This window comes from Schistocerca nitens, chromosome 9, assembly GCF_023898315.1.
Source record: "Schistocerca nitens isolate TAMUIC-IGC-003100 chromosome 9, iqSchNite1.1, whole genome shotgun sequence".
In the NCBI taxonomy this organism is placed as follows: domain Eukaryota; kingdom Metazoa; phylum Arthropoda; class Insecta; order Orthoptera; family Acrididae; genus Schistocerca; species Schistocerca nitens.
Genome location: NC_064622.1, coordinates 513702372 through 513721617, shown reverse-complemented (window position 1 = coordinate 513721617; position 19246 = coordinate 513702372). Strand labels below are relative to the sequence as shown.

The 19246-nt window shown below is 43.1% G+C and overlaps 1 protein-coding gene across 4 annotated transcripts in view; it reads right to left on the bottom strand.

Moving 5' to 3' along the window:
* Positions 1 to 19246, bottom strand: part of LOC126203980 (uncharacterized) — a 93788-nt gene that overhangs the window by 68209 nt on the left and 6333 nt on the right. For all 4 annotated transcript variants that reach the window (XM_049938401.1, XM_049938402.1, XM_049938400.1 and 1 more), the window contains exon 2: positions 14641 to 15983. In XM_049938401.1, the coding sequence (XP_049794358.1) occupies positions 14641 to 15897 (1257 nt within the window). In that variant the 5' untranslated portion in view covers positions 15898 to 15983. The remainder of the gene's footprint in view (positions 1 to 14640; positions 15984 to 19246) is intronic.

Here is a 19246-nt window from a genome sequence, read left to right as displayed (position 1 = left end):
AGTCACAGATAAGCACAACAAAAAGACTGTCACAAATACAGCTTTTGCCCAGTAAGGCCTTCGTCAAAATTAGATGACAAACACACACGTACACACTCGTGCAAATGCAACTCAGTGCTGCAGCTTACTGGCCAAAAGCTATATTTGTGACAGACTTTTTGTTGTGCCTATCTGTGAATCGGCATCTCCATTATATGGCAAGTAGCAACTTTCCTTTTCACAATATTGTGAATTTTTTTTTAATATAAAAGTTAGAACATTTTTGTACAGGAAAGGAAAAATAATTAATAAGACAGCTTGCAACAAACTTCAAACTAGTGTGCAGTGTACAACATACTTGGATGTGCAAACGATTGGCAATCCAGTCGAACTGAATAAAGCAGTTAAAAGTAACACCATTTACATTCTGTTGTTGTGGTCTTCAGTCCTGAGACTGGTTTGATGCAGCTCTCCACACTACTCTATCCTGTGCAAGCTTCTTCATCTCCCAGTACCTACTGCAACCTACATCCTTCTGAATCTGCTTAGTGTATTCATCTCTTGGTCTCCCTCTACGATTTTTACCCTCCACGCTGCCCTCCAATACTAAATTTGTGATCCCTTGATGCCTCAGAACATGTCCTACCAACCGATCCCTTCTTCTAGTCAAGTTGTGCCACAACATTCTATATAAAAGGGAAGATAACACTGCTTGATTCTTTCAGAAATCACATTCGAATGTCGGTCACTTGTGAGAATATCAGGCTAAGCTCTATATAAGGAGGATAAATGTCCAACAGCATGTGTCGGACTTTGACAGTGGCCTGTCGAAACCTTAGTTCATCGTTCTGTGATATCTCTGGTCATTTCCATTGGTATCCCACGAGTGACAGAATATGGAACTGATGTATTCAGGAGGGCTACATGTGACAACATGCAGGATCTCAATGGCCTCGTGCGTAAATATTGCCACTCTGAATTCATCATTGTCATACAGGCTCAGCACGTGGTATGACGCGTGTCATTAAGTACACTGATATGATCTCCTGTGGTCTGCATAGCCAGTAATTTCAGCCATTAAATTTCTAGCAAACGCTAGTGGTTGTGCCCTATTTTTGACATCTCCATGACATTACCTTCGAATGAGGTAGTAAGAGCATACATGTTGGCCGTGCTCGTCCTGACCTACCTCTATACAGAGAGTGTTTGGCAGTTGCTCTGGCCAGTGCATTTTCCAGACCTCTCACCTACTGCAAACATCTATTCACGAATTGCCAAAAGACAGATAAGCCACCACTTGTCACCCAGTATGACTGATGAACTTTGGTGGAGAGTTAAAGCACCACGGTATGACACATCCCTGTATGTAATTCAAACTCAGTTTGACATAATGCTCAGCACGAATGTTGCCAAATGTGACTGCCGTGTGTACTAAATTTATACCACCAAACTAAATTCTGTATTCTTCATACCATACTGCAGATGAACAATAAGTAAAATTTCGTCATTTATTATATTTCCTAGAGTTGAAATTTTAATGGACAGTAGGGCAGATGCATTTTGTAGAACAATTTAACTGTTTAAGTTTCCATGCATCCATTTTTTTTGTCTTGTTTTGGTGACAACACTGCGGTGGCCCATGTATGTACAATGCAGTTCTGAGAAGCTCATGGAGGGCATTTCTGGTGTATACTAATAATGAAAATACATAATAAAAAGCTCATGAGGGGGGCAGGGGGAGGGGGGGGGGGGAAACTGGTTTGAGCAGGGCTTGCACACTCACGGTTTCATACTAACTTAATTATGTATACAAACAGTTCTAGGAATCGAGAATCTCCACCATTTTTCCTATTGTTGACAATGATACTCGCAAGATACAAGTCCTGTGGATTACGAGATTTTTGACAAAGTTTTAATTTCAATAACATAAATGTGACACAAAGTCATGCAGGAGGCAGGCAACCATTATTATAATAATCAGTGGTTCTGCATTCAGGCTAACTGGGGAGGAGCAGTAAAAAGGCAAACATCAGACATGGGATGACTCTATTGCTCATATGATGCGTTTTGGAATTTATCCATCATCGGATATCCAGGAGCGACTGCTGCACGTAGATATGGATTTTCGAGTACCACTTGAAAAACAGACTAGCCTGCAAATGTTTGTTTCACAAACAACTTGAAACACCATATCTATGTGCAGCAATCGCTGCTGGATATAAATTTCGAAACATGTCATATGAGCAATAAAGTCATTCCTTATTTAATGTTTTTGACTTGTACCATTTCGAACCAGTCAGCCTGAATGCAGAACTACGGACTGTTACAATTTCAAGTTCGACGGATAAAAAATGATGAAAGCAATAATTTCGTGTGGTACAATTACAAAATAACAATTTTTAGATTTTTTCCTTCACTCATACTGCTTCTTGCCATATTTCATGATTATAGGTCGAAGAGAAAGAGAAGTACCCTGCACGTTTTGACAAGTGATTTTGCAAATATCAAATTATGCGACAGAAATGCCTGCATCTTTTGTTGCATTGACTTAGAAAGCTTACAACACTTATTACACCACTAAGGGCCTGCAGACCTTTGTGTGCGACATAAATGTCAGCTTGATACATCTAACTGTTTCTGAGACAAAGGGGTCTTAAAAGACAGACGAACAGATGGAATATCAGAAGGGGAAAAAATTCATACGACATAATTACAAATTTATAGTTTTAGAATATTTTTCTTTTGGTTGTACTATGAAATCTTCCTTTTAGCTAAATTTCATGATTCTAGGCAAAAGGGAAGCCTACAGGTTTCGATGGGTGAGTTTATGAGTATAAAAATATGTGACATAAATGTCTCTTTTGACTGCACTGTCTTACAAGCTTCAATTTATTTACAGGGCCAAGGGACAATTGGCCTTAGTATGTGACACAAATTTCAACTTGGTATGTCATCCACTGATGAGAAAAAGTGTTTTCAACAGCAGACAGACGGACAAAAAAGTGATCTTATAAGGGTTCTGTTTTTATTATTTGAGGTATGGAACTCTAAAAAGTAAGTCTGAATTGGGAATAATAAAATTTGCTGAGAGCAATATTTTGTAAAGATATTTTGATAAACTTTTGTCAGCATATGTGCCAGATGGAATAAACAGATGATTGTGGAGACCTGCATTTTGATTTACAAGACAAAGTTGTTCTTTTGTGTGCATGTTTCTAAGCTGTTCCTGTGACAGAGTTGAATAAATCACAAATTAACTTCAAGATAAAACCAGACATATCTTCTATCATCATAAAATTGTACTGAATATTTGTAGCAGAATTTGCTTAACCTGTGGTATCATGTATGCAATTGTAGGAGGAAAGAATGAGCTAGTTATATGGTTATGAGAATTTTCCAAACAAATGTGTATGACGAAAAATGTAGTGAGCACTATTCTGTGTAAGTGACAGCTTTGAAGACTACGTGAAATGGCATATTATGGAGAATTCTCATTTTACAATTACATAAATTGATAGGAATTTCCAGAGGATATTGTGATCATCGTTGGTGAAAATTCTCAATAACTATATGCTATTCTGTGTTTTTGCGAATCAGGTGCATATCACAGAGTTTACTCATGAACACAAAGCAAGCAAGTGGGAAACTGCTTCTACAGTGGTTACTGCAACGACAGTGATGGTGTCACAAAAAGGTGCAGGCTCTTTTACCATGGCTAGGTTTTGTGCCATGAGCCGCAGACACTGATAAATCCAATTCCAATGTGCACAAGGGGCAGTTGTGTAGTCTCTCATTATCAAAGCTACAGTCCCAAGTATCCACCTCAATAATGTCTTGTGGTGGCATAAGGATAGATGCCGGCAAGTAATGATGATCGCTGTTTCAATATTGTCTGGGCAATGTCTCTGTGGCCTGCCAAGTAGACATCAATTTTGTGTTGGGCACCACCCATCTCTGCCAGAATTCCACCAAAGGATCTCTCGAACTGGTGTGGAATGAGTGATGATTCGCAATGTTGCCCTTGTTATCAGAAAGACATAACATTCTCTTCAGCTGCCTCTGTGTCAATGAATGCACAACAGCATGCCTTACTACATAAAGAGTAGGTGGCACAAAGACTTTGGAATGGACATCTCACAACGGCAATGCAGTCCATCAATGGCTGAATGCTGTCATAATGTTAAAATGCAGCCAGCTGTCCAGACCATATTCCAGTCAATCTTCCTGAGCACTTACTTCCACAATATTCTTCAGGGCACTGATCAATCTGCTATGTACATTCAGTTTTGGGAATGGTCTGCAACAATTTAACAGGGTCTTTAAAATGTCTGTCTTGTAAGACTAGTCAACAAACACTCACACTGCTTCCCACTGACAGACTCATTTCAGCTAACATACCTGTTTGCCCTTTCTCCGATTTGTTTTCACTGCATATTACAAAATACACCACTTATATTTTGAGTTAATGGAAGAAGAATGGTTTCCAAATCATTTGTATTTCAGTTTAGATAAAAAAGATGTCAGAGGTCGTAAGTCAATAGATGCCCACAGGAAGAATCAGATAACTTCGTTGTGAATTTTGCCTGAGAAGAACTAACCCTAGGAATACACTCAAAGAAAATGTAAAATGTAGCTGGTGGTTGATGACATATGTGTGCAACAGATCAAACACTTTGGCCCTGTAGCCAAACAATGGATTCAGATCTTAGCAACCACTCCCTCAAGACAGGCAAAAATAGCTGGGAAACACCATTTCCCAAAGAACTATCACCTGGTATTGCTCTTATGCCATCGGTATAAACTGTGTGAATAACACAATGAAACACACAGCAGGCATCATGAATCCGCGACTCTTCACCCAATACACCGGCTTCGGACCTGGAAAATCTTGCATCAGCCAAATCTAGTAACATACTGAAACATGAAGGAAGGATGTGAAAATAAACAAAAAGGACTAGTCTTGGTTTATCTATAACCTGCATGCAATACAGCGAACTGTACGTCACTCATGACAAAACTGTCATACAGACTTAAAAGATTACCAGCTAGTAAATATCAATGAAACACTGCGGTAAAATTAAATTTTTGTTTTGGTTTTTTAGGGCGCAAAACTGCTATGGTCATTAACGCCCGGTCCGTGACTTAGGAAACAGTAAAAAACCGAAAATGGAAACCAGCAGCAATGGGAATGAAAGTCATAAAATTGGAGAAACTAAAAGCAGAAGGAAGGCTTAAAAATCCACTACAGAAAGGGGTTGGTTGTCCCCAAAAAAAGCTTCAAATGACTGACATAATTTCACTGGCACTAATAAACTTGAGAACGCGATCGGCCGAGCGCATGTCATCTGCTAAAATGGATGATACATCAGGCGACAGCTGTAGACGGGCGCGTAACGGAGTAAAATAGGGGCACTCAATTAAAAGGTGTCTTACCGTCCACAGCTGAGAGCAGTGGGGACAGAGTGGGGGAGGATCGCCGCTTAAAAGATGTCGATTGCTAAAAAGACAGTGCCCTATCAGGAGTCTAGTTAAAATTACCTCCTCCCGATGACGCGTTTGGGAGGAAGAGATCCAAGCACAAGGAAGAGCTTTCACGTCCCGCAATTTATTATGGGGAAGTGTCGACCAATGTGCGTCCCATAAAAGAACAACACGACGACATAAAACACTCCGTAGATCGGCGAAGGGAATCGATTGAATAGCTGGCCGAAGAAGAGAGACGGCAGCCTTGGCTGCTATATCTGCCGCCTCATTTCCACAGATACCAGCGTGTCCCAGGAGCCAGAGGAATGCCACCGAGACGCCCCCCAGGTGGAGCAAGCGCAGACAGTCCTGAATCCGGTGGACCAGAGGGTGCACAGGGTAAAGAGCTTGGAGACTGAGGAGAGAGCTGAGAGAATCTGAGCAGATAACGTACTGTATCCGCTGATGGCGGCGGATGTAGTGGACAGCCTGGAGAACAGCGTAAAGCTCTGCAGTATAAACCGAACACTGGTCGGGAAGCCGAAAGTGATTTGGGGTGTCGCCAACAATATAGGCACTCCCTACACCTAACGATGTTTTCGATCCATCGGTGTAAATAAATGTGGTTTCCGTCATTTGTGCACATAGAGCAGCAAATGCCCGACGATAAACAAGTGAAGGGGTACCATCCTTGGGAAATCGACAAAGGTCACGGAGCAGGCAGATCCGGGGACGGAGCCAAGGCGGTGCTGTACCCCAAGTTGTCAAGAGGTTTTAGGAAAGCGGAAGGAAAGAGAATGGAGCAGTTGACGGAAGCGGACTCCCGGTGGTAGTAGGGTGGAGGGGCGGCCTGCATACCCTACATCAAAGGAGGCGTCGAAAAAAATGTCATGGGCTGGATTAGCAGGCATGGAAGACAGATGGCTAGCATAACGACTCAGAACGACTGCTCGCCGATTGGACAGCGGAGGTTCAGCAGTCTGAGCATAAAGGCTTTCCACAGGGCTGGTGTAAAAAGCTCCAGACACTAAACGTAATCCACGGTGGTGGATAGAGTCGACGCCGAAGAATAGACGGCCGAGCAGAGGAGTAGACTATGCTTCCATAGTCCAATTTCGAGCGCACTAAGGCGCGATAGAGGCGGAGAAGGACCACTCGGTCCGCTCCCCAGGAGGTACCATTCAGGACACGGAGGGTGTTTAGGGATCGCAGACAGCGAGCCGAAAGATAGGAAACGTGGGAGGACCAGCACAGTTTTCTGTCAAACATAAGACCCAAGAATTTAGCGACATCTGAAAACGGAAGGTTGACAGGTCCTAGATGTAAGGAGGGTGGAAGAAACTCCTTACGTCGCCAAAAATTAACACAAACGGTCTTACTGGGAGAAAAATGGAAGCCGGTTTCGATGCTCCAGGAGTGGAGGCGATCGAGACATCCTTGAAGACGTCGTTCAAGAAGGCTGGTCTGTTGAGAGCTGTAGTAGATCACAAAATCGTCCACAAAGAGGGAGCCCGAGACATCAGGAAGGAGACAATCCATAATTGGATTTATGGCAATGGCAAACAGTACAACACTCAGCACGGAGCCCTGGGGTACCCCGTTTTCTTGGGAGAAGGTACGGGAGAGAGTAGTGTTCACCCGCACCCTAAATGTGCGCTCTGCCATAAATTCGCAAAGAAAAAGGGGCAGCCGACCTCGAAAGCCCCAAGAGAACAGTGTGCAGAGGATGCCTGTCCTCCAACAGGTATCGTATGCTCTCTCCAGATCAAAAATATTGCTACCGTTTGGCGTTTCTGGAGAAAATTGTTCATGATATAAGTGGAGAGAGCAACAAGATGGTCAACTGCAGAACAATGCTTTCGGAATCCGCATTGGGCAGGTGTTAAAAGACTGTGGGATTCCAGCCACCAAGCTAAACGGTAATTCACCATACGCTCCAAAACCTTACAGACACTACTCGTGAGAGAAATGGGGCGATAGCTAGAGGGGAGATGTTTGTCCTTTCCAGGTTTCGGAACAGGAACGACGATAGCTTCCCGCCATCGTCTGGGAAAAGTACTGTCGGTCCAAATTCGATTATAAAGGTGAAGGAGGTAACGCAGACTATGGGTTGATAAATGCAGCAACATTTGGACGTGGATACCATCCGGTCCTGGGGCGGAGGAGCGAGAAGAAGAGAGTGCATGATGGAGTTCCCGCATGGAGAAAACAGTATTGTAGCTTTCGCGATTTTGAGAGGAGAAAGCAAGATGTCGCACTTCCGCTGCACGTTTCTTTGGGAGAAATGCTGGCGGGTAATTTGAAGAGCTCGAAATCTCAGCAAAGTGCTGACCCAATGAGTTAGAAATTGCGACGGGGTCCACTAATGTATCATGCGCGACAGTGAGCCCAGAGACCGGGGAGACACTAGGCGTGCCTGAGAACCGTCGAAGCAGACTCCAAACTTCCGAGGAGGGAGTGAAGGTGTTAGATGAGCTAATAAAGAATTTCCAGCTTGCCTTCTTGCTATCGCAGATGACACGACGGCATTGCGCACGGAACTGCTTATAGCGGATACAGTTGGCAAAAGTAGGAAGGTGGTGGAAAATGTGAAGAGCACGTTGCCGCTCACGTATTGCGTAACGGCATGCCTCGTTCCACCAAGGAACTGGGGGGGCGCCGGGGCAATTCGGAGGTGCGTGGTATTGAACGTTCCACAGCTGTAAGAATAACGTCGGTAATATGTGTGACCTCATCGTCGACGCTGGGAAAGTGATGGTCACCGAATGTCGCTAGAGACGAAAAAAGTGTCCAAGAGGCTTGGGCAAACTTCCAGCGTCGCGGGCGCATATATGGCAGTTGAGGCTGCAAAAGTGGTCACTCGAGTGTGTATCATCAAGGGCGAACCATTCGAAGCGCCGAGCTAGCGGAACAGTACCGACCACAAGGTCCAAATGAGATAAATTTGTCGTGGAGGCAGACAAAAATGTGGGGACCCCAGTGTTGAGGCAAACTAGATCCGCTTGGTGGAAGACGTCTAGCAATAGTGAGCCACGTGGCCAAGGATGTGGAGATCCCCAAAGCGGGTGGTGGGCATTGAAGTCCCCAACCAGCAAATAGGGGGGTGGAAGCTGACCAAGAAGATGAAGGAGATCAGCTCGTGCCATTGGTTTGGACGATGGAATGTATACAGTACAAAGAGAAAACGTGTATCCGGAAAGGGAAAGACGGACGGCGACAGCTTGGAAGGAAGTGTTTAAGTGGATTTGGTGATAATGGAGAGTATCATGGAGAAGAATCATGAGTCCTCCATGGGCTGGAGTGCCTTCAACAGAGGGGAGATCATATTGGAAGGACTGAAAATGAGGGAGAACGAAGCGGTAATGGGGACGCAGCTTTGTTTCCTGAAGACAGATGATGACCGGCGAGTAGGATCGTAAGAGGATCGACAATTCATCCCGATTGGCTCGAATGCCGCGGATATTCCAGTGGATAATGGACATAGGGTGAACAGAAAATGGAGGAATGTGACCAAAGTTGCTGTCAACTCAACGACTGCTCAGAGCTTGCGACCGACAGCATGGAATGGCATTCAGCCGAAGGCAGAAGATCCTGATCCATAGGTTGTTTGGGAGCAGCTCCTGCCACCAGCGATCGGCTGGTTGATCGGCCGCCAGCAGTGCGCCTCGGCGACAGAGAAGACGGCCGAGGGCGATTTCCGCCAGGTGGTGCTGTAGATGGGACACGCCTTGGCGGAGAAGGAGATGAACTGGGTTTCTTTGTAGCCTTCTTGGAAATATTATGTTTAGAAGAAGGAGAAACCGATGGTTGTGAAGTTGGGGTACGCAAAAAATCTTCACGAGTATGCTCTTTTTTCGAAGTCTTGGTGTCTGACTTTTGGTCTCGAGATTTTGCAGAACCCGATGAAGGGCGAGCCATAGAGTGGGCAGGCGAAAGTGGTGAGGTTGAATGGGCGATCTTTGCGCTGGCCGATCAGACGACCGTGGCACTAAAGGTGAGGTCGCAAGTCTGCGTGGCCGCCTCCTTTGTTGGCCGAGGAGAAGCAAGGACAGTGCTGTATTTTCCTGTCTGAGGCACGGTGGGCTGTCGGCTGGCGAATAATTTTCGAGCAGCAAAGGTCGACACCTTTTCCTTCACTCTGATTTCCTGGATGAGCTTTTCGTCCTTAAAAACGGGGCAATCACGAGAGGAAGCAGCGTGGTCACCCATACAGTTGATGCAGCGAGGGGATGGAGGTGGACAAGCACCCTCATGGGCATCCTTGCCACACGTAACACATTTGGCCGGATTGGAACAGGACTGGCTGGTGTGACTGAACCGCTGACACCGATAGCAACGCATAGGGTTTGGGACGTAAGGGCGAACGGAAATTATCTCATAGCCTGCTTTGATTTTCGATGGGAGTTGAACTTTGTCAAATGTCAAGAAGACAGTGCGGGTTCGTATGATGATCGTGTCAACCCTTTTCATAACTCTATGAACAGCCGTTACGCCCTGGTCAGACAGGTAGTGCTGAATTTCTTCATCAGACAATCCATCGAGGGATCGTGTATAAACGACTCCATGCGAGGAATTTAAAGGGACAGGACAGGACAGGGAAGGTGTGGAGCAGTGAAGTACGCAGCAATTTTTGTGCCTGGAGGGCACTGACTGTTTCTAACAACAAGGTGCCATTCCGTAATCTGGAACAAGATCTGCAATTGCGTCGACACCTTTCTGAATAATGAAAGGGTTGACCGTGGAGAAGTCGTGACCTTCGTCAGACCCAGAAACAACAAGGAACTGTGGCAACGATGGAAGAACTGTCTGTGCCTGAGACTCAGTGAACTTGCTTGTGAGCAGACATAGTGGAAGGTGAGGAAACCATTGCGGAAGAATCCCCTATGATTACCGGCGTCTCCGATGGCGCGCTCCTCCCTTGTGGGGGCCCTCTCTGAGGGCACTCCCGCCTTAGGTGATTGTTCACACCTCAGGTCACACCTCCCGACAAACGGACGGAGGGACCAATCAGCATTTTCGGAAGGTATCAGCTCGCGTAATCACCCCTCCCTGGGCCTGGCCATTACCAGGGGGTACGTACGTGTCCTACTGGTCTACCCGGGGCGGGGAATTACGCTTTACCCCGTCACCGGCTATGCACAAAAATGCGTGGGTCGGCCTTCAGACACGCACAGGGAGGAAGAAAGAGAAAGGGAAAAACAAAGAAAGAGAAAGGAAAGAGGAGAGGTCTCAAACGCCGCAGCGGAGAAAAGGGTAAAGAGAAGAGGTAAGGAAAAGAGAAGGACAAAGGAAGGATGAAGACATACAAGCAGAGAAGGCGAAGAATGCGGTACATTTACGAGCATCCGTCTCCGGACGTAGGCACAAACCATACTCCCAGAGGGGGAGAAAGGGAAGGAAAGAGCCAGAGGTGAGGGGAGGAGGGGCAAAGATGGGGGAGAGGGAAGGATGTGGAAAAGGAAGGTATGCAGCCCGGAAAGGAAGGAGGGCCACATTAGCTCAGGGTCCCGTGCTCGCTACGCACGTATCCACAAAAGAGTTGTGGACCCCCTTGGGGGGGGGGGGGGGGTAAAACTAAATGTTCCATGCCAGAGGGCAGAAGATGGCAGAAATATGAGCTCTTCCAGAGTCGTGAGTGTCCCAGCCCTTCCTATTCAAACTGTATACCAATGACTGAACTATACCAAATTACATGAACTACTTCCTGTACACAGATGATCAGGCAGTCACAGCTCTGCTTTGATGAGACTGAAATGAACACAGAACACACACTGAGTACCATGTCAAAATACTACCAAGAAAATTCCCTTAAACCATATCGCTCAAAGACATACGTCAGCCCCTTCCATCTTCAGTTCAGTTCAAACAAGAAAACTGATAGCTGACTGTAACTTGTAATGACATCACCCTGAAACCATCATTTGGTCTCATATTTGACCAGTAGCTGACGTGTATACAGCACTGTGAGAAGGCCATCATAAAGTTGCAGTACGAAATAACGTACAGAGAAAAATGGTGAAAACCAAAAGGGAGCTTGAGCAAAGGAGTTTTTCTGTGGCATAGTATGCTTACTCAGCGTGGTCTATGCCAAAAAAAGACAACTTACATGAAATACACCAACTAATAACCAATTGCATGAAACCCACACCATTCGATAAACTATACAAAGCAGTTTGACTTACAGACCTCAACTTCCAAGGAGCTGGACACGAACACTCTGAGAAGTTTAAGCATAGCTTTGTTGAATACCATACCTTATGTGGCACTTCCTGTGGGTCTGGAAGACTTAAATATCACAAGAGTTCCCTGAACAAATTATTAACTGAGCCTTCAAACGACTACCCTCCACTACAGGAGATACCCAGTGGCGAGAACTTGATATGGAAGATTTAGAGCAGCCTGTACTGCATCAAAAGGGGGTGTAGCACCAATGGAGACAAACCTGATCACGAATGAGGCCTTATAAATGAAAATGACAACAGATGTGATTGTGGTGAATATCAGGATATGGAACATCTCCTGATAGATCCTAACTGCCCCAGAAAATGTAACCTCAATGAATTATGGTAGGGTAGCAAGGAAACATTGGACACAGAAAAATTTTGGGCTGAAAAACTTTGAAGTAAGGGAAATTTAAGAAAAAGTAGCTAATTTTTCAAAGAGCATGTACTTTCTTATGTTGGATGACTGTGTAAATATATACATGATTAACATGAATATGGGTAAAATTCATCCTCAGGTGGTAAAGAAAAATATTTTTATTCAAGAAAAATCCAGGGCCACAAAATCCATTATGATGAATAAAACATACATGTCTCATGTTTCATAAATATTTTCTTGAATTTATTTGCTGTTTCTCAATCTTTATTTGAAAATATCAAAACTGACATTTTGAGGAAATGACAAATGTCACTATTTAATTGATCAGCTTATAGTAATCCCACAATCCTTCCACTATTGGTTCTGAGCCAAAGGAGATTTTCATTCCATTCTTGATTCATAATTCCAAACGATATTCTTCACCTAGTAAAGTTCACTGGAAGATGTTTTATATTTAAAATATGTAGTGAATTTGCTCACAAAGAAAAAGTGGACATATTTACAAGGGTCGTTCAATAAGTAATGCCCCACGTAAAAAAGCCGTTAATATACATAGACAAACGTACTTGTTGGTGCTTTACATTTGATGTTTGTTGTGTGTGCCACTGAAATTTCGAACCATTCTGGCAGATGGCAGAGCCATAGAACAGCATCAAAATGGAGTCTACATATGAGTCATGTTACAAGCAGAGTGCTGTTATTGAATTCTTGTGTGCAGAAAAAGAAACAATGATGAACATCCATAAATGTTTGTGTGCAGTGTATGACAATGCTGCAGTTCATAGGAATACAGTTTCAGTTTGGTGATGGGTAAGAAAGTTACAGCTTCAGAAAATGCAGAAACAGAACTCCACCATCACCAGCCATGCTTGGGATGTCCTGTCACAGCCACTGCTCCAGACAAGCTGAATCATGCAGATGCCATTGTTCATGCCGAACAGTGCATCACAACTCGACAGCTGGCTCTACAGTTGTCAGTCAGCATTAGAATTGCAGTCATGCAGTGAAAACACGGCTATGCCTACAGGACAAGAGCTTTTACCAGCAGGAAATACACGCTCTTCCAAAATGTTGGCATACGGCCATACAACGTGATGGGGACTACGTGGAAAAATACGACATGGACAACACATGTTGATGTACGAGAGTTGGAACTTTAACAGTGGCAACTATTTATTTACAGCTCTTACAAAATAGATGTGTGTTTCAAAGTTTACTGACCTTCAAAGCAGTCACCAGCATTGTGTATAACCCAATGCCAGCAATGTGGAAGTCATAGGACACTCTTAGCAGTGCCAGTTGTGTTGACAGTTCGAGTGGTGCAGTCCATTGCCCGACGAATTTGTAGCAGTTCTTAAGCGAATGCCGTGAAGTGTTTCCTTCAGTTTAAAAAGAGTCCAATAGGTGGTATGGCACTTAGCAGCGCCATCAGTCAAACAAACAGTAACAGCTTGCACAGTACGAGCTAGAGCACTGTCCTGCAAAATGATGGCCAGGTCCTGCAGAAAGTGTCATCACTTCTGTCTCTAAGCTGATCGTAGGTCGTGTTCCAAAAATTAACAGCACAGAGACAAAAGTGATGACACTTTCTGCAGGACCTGACCATCATTTTGCAGGACAATGCTCAAGCACGTACAGTGCAAACTGTTACTGTTCGTTTGACTGATGGAGCTGCTAAGTGCTAAACCACCTACTGCACTCCCCTGGCTTAAGCCCTCATGAGTTCAACTCGATTCCTAAACTGAAGGAAACACTTCATGGAATTCGCTCCAGAACTGCTACAAATTAATTGGGCAATAGATCGCGCCACTCGAACTGTCAACACAACTGGCACTGCTAAGAATATCCTATGACTTTCACATCGCTGGCAACGAGTTATATACGATGCTGGTGACTACTTTGAAGGTCAGTAAAACTTTGAAACACGTATCTATTTTGTACGAGCTGTAAATAAATAGTTGCCACTATTAAAGTTCCAACCCTCGCATATTGTCACCAAATTCTGACTCTTAACAATAATTATGCTCTGAGAAAAAAAAGTGGGGTATTACTTATTGAACAACAGTTGTATATACCTCATCCACTCCACATGGTCATCAGGTGCATTGTCTCTGGTGTTTCGGCAGATATTTGCAGTTTTGTTTTTGCAATGTATGGCCGGAGTCACCACCAAACAAATATTTCTCATCATGTCTTTCATAAGAAAACCTAGTATCAGCGGAAAGCATCAGTTTGTTTACTGTTATGAACAAAATTATTTTTAAAGTGGAATTTTACATGCCCATTCAATAGAGCAGTTTCAAATTAGTAATAATTGAAGAGGTTAACATAAGAAAGAGATAACCCTTAATTTAGCATGGATTAGTTTGATCTCTCTGCATGCTGTGTTTTCAAATGCACCACATGCTGATAACTAGTTTTTGCATATGCACTACTAGAAAGAGCTGTCTGGCCACATTTATTGTGTTTGTGTTCTTTCCTTTGAATTTAACCTAACAAGTACATGCAGCAATTCAAAATATGCTCTTGTGGGTAATTCTTTCTCCCACGAAGCACTTCAATACAGGACTCTATTCATACTAATGAAATCTACATTACCTTATTTTTCCGCCGTTTCTCTTTCTTTGTACTTTCTTTGCTTGAACTGCTATCTGAGTCATTATGAAGTTTCTTATTCTTGGCATTGTTTAAAGGGCTCTCAGATCTTCTTTTAGCCTCTGCAACCTTTGCTGTTTTCTCTACATGACTTGAATCAGATTCCGAGTCATTTGAACTTTTCTCCTTCTTTATCTTCTCCTTCTTTATCTCCTCCCTATCTGGCTTCCCTTTGATTAAAGGTTCACTGTCAGAGTCCCCTGACGTGCTTCCACGTTTTGCTGCATCTGGATTCCTGGGAGTTTCATCTTCAGAGTCATCTGTTGTTTCAGGATCTGTTTTTACCTTGCCTCCATCACTGCTGCTCTCTTGTTTCATATTTCTCTCTGTTTTCTCTCTCTTGTGGGGTCCTGTAGGATTTGAACACTGACTGGAAGAGCTTAGTGTATCTATGTCGATAACCTTCTTTGATTCAGTGGTCGCTTCACGCTTGTCTGTTTTCGAAGACACTTGCTCCTCATTATCTTTGGTTGCCCGATCTGATCCTTCCGATGAGGAATGGTGTTTCGGTTTTTGGAGAGGTATGTCGTCCTCTGAATCACTACTGCCCTCCTCTACCTTGTTCTTGGCACGTTTCCTCTCTTTTAGTGATTGTGATGTAGTTCCATGTTCTTTGCCTCTAGGTCTCATCTCAGTAGTAGTACTGCCTTTACTTGGTTCTCGGTTTTGAGAGTCTTCATCAGATTCAGAATCTGTTTTGTAACTTTCAGAATCAGAACTCTTTTTGCTGGGAGCTTTTCCTCCAGAAATTGTCCTACGTCTCCTGAAGGACTTCTTCGATGATGAAGGTGACTTTGGAGAAAGAGGACCCTCATCATCTGATTCTGAGCTACTTCCTACTTGTAAGTTATTCCTTGACCTCCTCTCATTTTTAATGCTTATTTTCCTTTTCTTTTTCGGTCTACGGTTAGGCTGAGGACTTTCGTCATCAGTAGTCGGTTCGACGTCAGTACCGGCACTGTCTGAATCAGTCAAACCATTTTCTACAGACTTTTCATATTTGCCATTCTTCTTGCCTTCTATTGGCTGCTGGGAACCCATCGCATATTTCTCTGGAATTTTCCCATGTAAATCCACTTCTCTATCTGTAGGTTCATCTGAATCAGCAGCCTTATGTTTCTTTAACACTTCATCATCCTCACTATCAGAAAGGAAGGCTTTCCTCTTCTTGATCTTGGAATGGCTTTCATTTTCAGCCATATTCTTAGTTTATTTTGAATCGTGTCTGTTTCTTATCTTTGATTTCACTTAAGGTTTCAGGTTAATAAAACCACATAAATTTTTACCTGCAACAAAAAAAAAAAAAATCATTTTAAAAAATTACCAATGCTCAAGAAATTACCTACAAAAGAAATCTTAATGTAATTGCATATTTATTTTTATCCTTAACTTGATGAAAATGGCTGATTCACAACATGAATTTTCATGTTTTTACTGAAAGTAGAAAAGGATACAGCTGGTGTATCACAAGAAGTTTTCCTGTAAGGTAAGCTTTTACTGTTTGAGTGCCGAAGAACAAAAATTCATCTTGTCTACCCCATTTTTCGGGATGTCAGTTGTTTACTGTAATGATAGTCATTACCTACAGTGGTACCACTGAGTCAAATATCAACACGCGAGTTACATAACATACAATGAAACATTCCCATTATGAGTTCTCATAGGGTATGAAAATGTTACAGCAAAGGGTACAGAAAAATCATTTAATATAAAGCACATTACATATACTATGTTATACTAATATCGATGGAGGTGCAAAACCATGTACTTTGTGGCAATATATTTAGTACAAGTCTGTACAAGCAACTCAAGGGGGCATGTTACTGGAACACTGCATTTACTTTAGGGAGAGAACGTTTTGAGTGACCGTGCTCTGTTAAGCAACAGTGACACAAACTTTATGGCGAACAAAGTTACATGCACTATCACATGAAGCGTGAATGATCGTTCTTAGTACTCATGAAATTATAAAAATTATGGGATTAGTTCACTGTTTTCCTCTCCACTAGTGTTCTACCCCACCAAGTTGAGCTAACATACTGGCAGACCAGTATGTGCAGTCAGTCAAGTCTTGTATGATACATATGTATCAAACTTTTTTTTAACTGACTTAAAATCTTGTGGCCTCCTATTTTTTTGTGGTGACTTTGGATGTCTGCACCACATGTCACTGCTGCAGTGTTAATGCTCGAACCTTCCTCTTTCATTTCCAAGTGGTTCCGCTGTTCTGTAGTAGTTGGCACCAGCAGAGGAGTGTTCCAAAATGAAGTGTGATTGGACACGCCTATAAAACAGTGACATGCAATTGAATTCCTCACTGCTGAAGAAATTGCACCAATTGCAATCCATTGACACTTGCTAAAGGTGTATGGAGACAACACAATAGACAGAACCAATGTGAGGTGATGGGTACAGCATTTCCAAGGTGGTGAAAAGGGTGTGCACGACAAGCCATGGCCCAGTTGACCCTGGGCAGCTGTCATTCCTCACAATGAAGAGCACCTCCATCAACACATCCATGCCAATCGGTGGATGATGACCGGAGAATTGTGTGAAAAGCTGAATGTCAGCTGTAATGCCTCGGAAATAATGTTGGAACATCACGGTTACCATGAAGTCTGTGCGCGATGGGTCTTGCAGATGCTTACAGAATAATAAAAAGCTCATCAAATGGAAATTTGTAGGGACCTGCTGGACCAATATGAAGGTGAAGGTAACAATTTTTTGAATAGCATCTTCACCAGAGATGAGACATGGTGCCACCACTACGAGCCAGGATCCAAAAGACAGTCCACAGAATACCACCGTGTGAATTCTTTGTCAAAGAAGAAATTCAAAATGCAGCCATCTGTAGGCAAGTTGATTTGCACAGTCTTCAGGGATAGTCAGAGTGTGGTTCTTTTGAATATCCTGCAGCCTGTCAGTTCAGCACATTACAAGATGACACTGACGAAGATGAAAGCCCAAATTTTCAGGATAAGGCCAGAGAAGAAGACCAACTTTCACCTGCAACATGATAATGCCACGCCCCACACCAGTTTTGCGACCACGTAACTCCTGTAAAATTCAGCTGTACTGCCTTACTACATCCACCATACAGTCCCGATTTAGCGTGGTTAGCACACTGGACTCGCATTCGCGAGGACAACGGTTCAATCCCATGTCTGGCCTTCCTGATTTAGGTTTTCCGTGATTTCCCTAAATCGCTCCAGGCAAATGCCTGGATGGTTCCTTCGAAAGGGCACGGCAGACTTCCTTCCCTAATCCGATGAAACCGATGACCTCGCTGTTTGGTCTCTTCCCCCAAACAACCCAACCCCGATTTACCGTCTTCAGACTTCCATCTCTTCGGGCCTCTGAAAGATGGACTATGTGGTGAACATTTTCAAGATTTGAATGCTGCTGTCAAAGCTGTAAGGAAGTGGTTAGCCTCATAGCTCCAGCTGGTTCCAATTTTTTCAAGTGCGGCATGCAGGCTCCGGTTTATCATTGGCGAAAGTGCATAACGAATGGTGGTGACTATATGGGAAAATGACAGTCTGTAGCCGAAATACTGTTCCATTTAGTTCTGCAGTTGTGATTTATGTATCTCCTGTAGTTTCCATGAATAAAAATACGAGGCATTACTTTCAGAATGACCCTCATACTATCCTCCCATTGGCTGCACCCATCTTGACTTGTAAATGGATTGACAATATCTGCTGTACACCACGACCAAGTGCAGCCTGTGGTCAGTCCTTTGTTAAGTGGATGATTTTCAATGTACTATAATAAGTGATTCACTTTATATTTAGCTGATAGGAAACAAAGCGTCACATCAGATGGCTCATGCACGACCCATGATAAATTTTCTTCTCAGTTGGAACAAATTACAACTATGAACGCTCCAGTTCATACTACATTAAATCAACTTCCACCATACACCGATAAAGTGGAAATAGTGTTCTTTGCTGTTGATGCAAGCACTATGATGAAGCTTAACAGAGCTGCATTAAAAGAAGAAGCAATAAACAAAATATGCAGAAGTATTATTGAATGGCTCCCAGTAAACGGTCTACCACTTCACATAGAAAAAAAGGACACAGTTCATTCAAATCAGTACAAGGAAAGATATACCATCATCAACAATAGAGGATGGGAGAAAGAAAATTTGTAAAACTGAATGTTCAAAATTTCTCGGTGAGATAGGATCACGAACTGGAAATTACATGCTATAGAATTTCTCAAATGCTTCAGTTTAGCAACATTTGATCTATGCATCATTGCTGTTTTTTGTGATGAAAGCATTGGAAAATTAGCTTACTTTGCATACTTCCATTCATTTATTCATAGGGGACAGTTTTCTGTGAAATTCCACACAATGGCACAACATACGCCTTGCAAACAAATGTGATGTGAGGATAAAGAGTAGGTTAGATTAGATTAACAGTTGTTCGAGGAACGTGTCAGTTTAACGAATGGTTTCTTTAAATGATGTAATTCAACTTTTTAATAATTGTAAAATTACTAAATAAATTCATCTATTGAGTAGAAGGAGTAGTCATTCAGA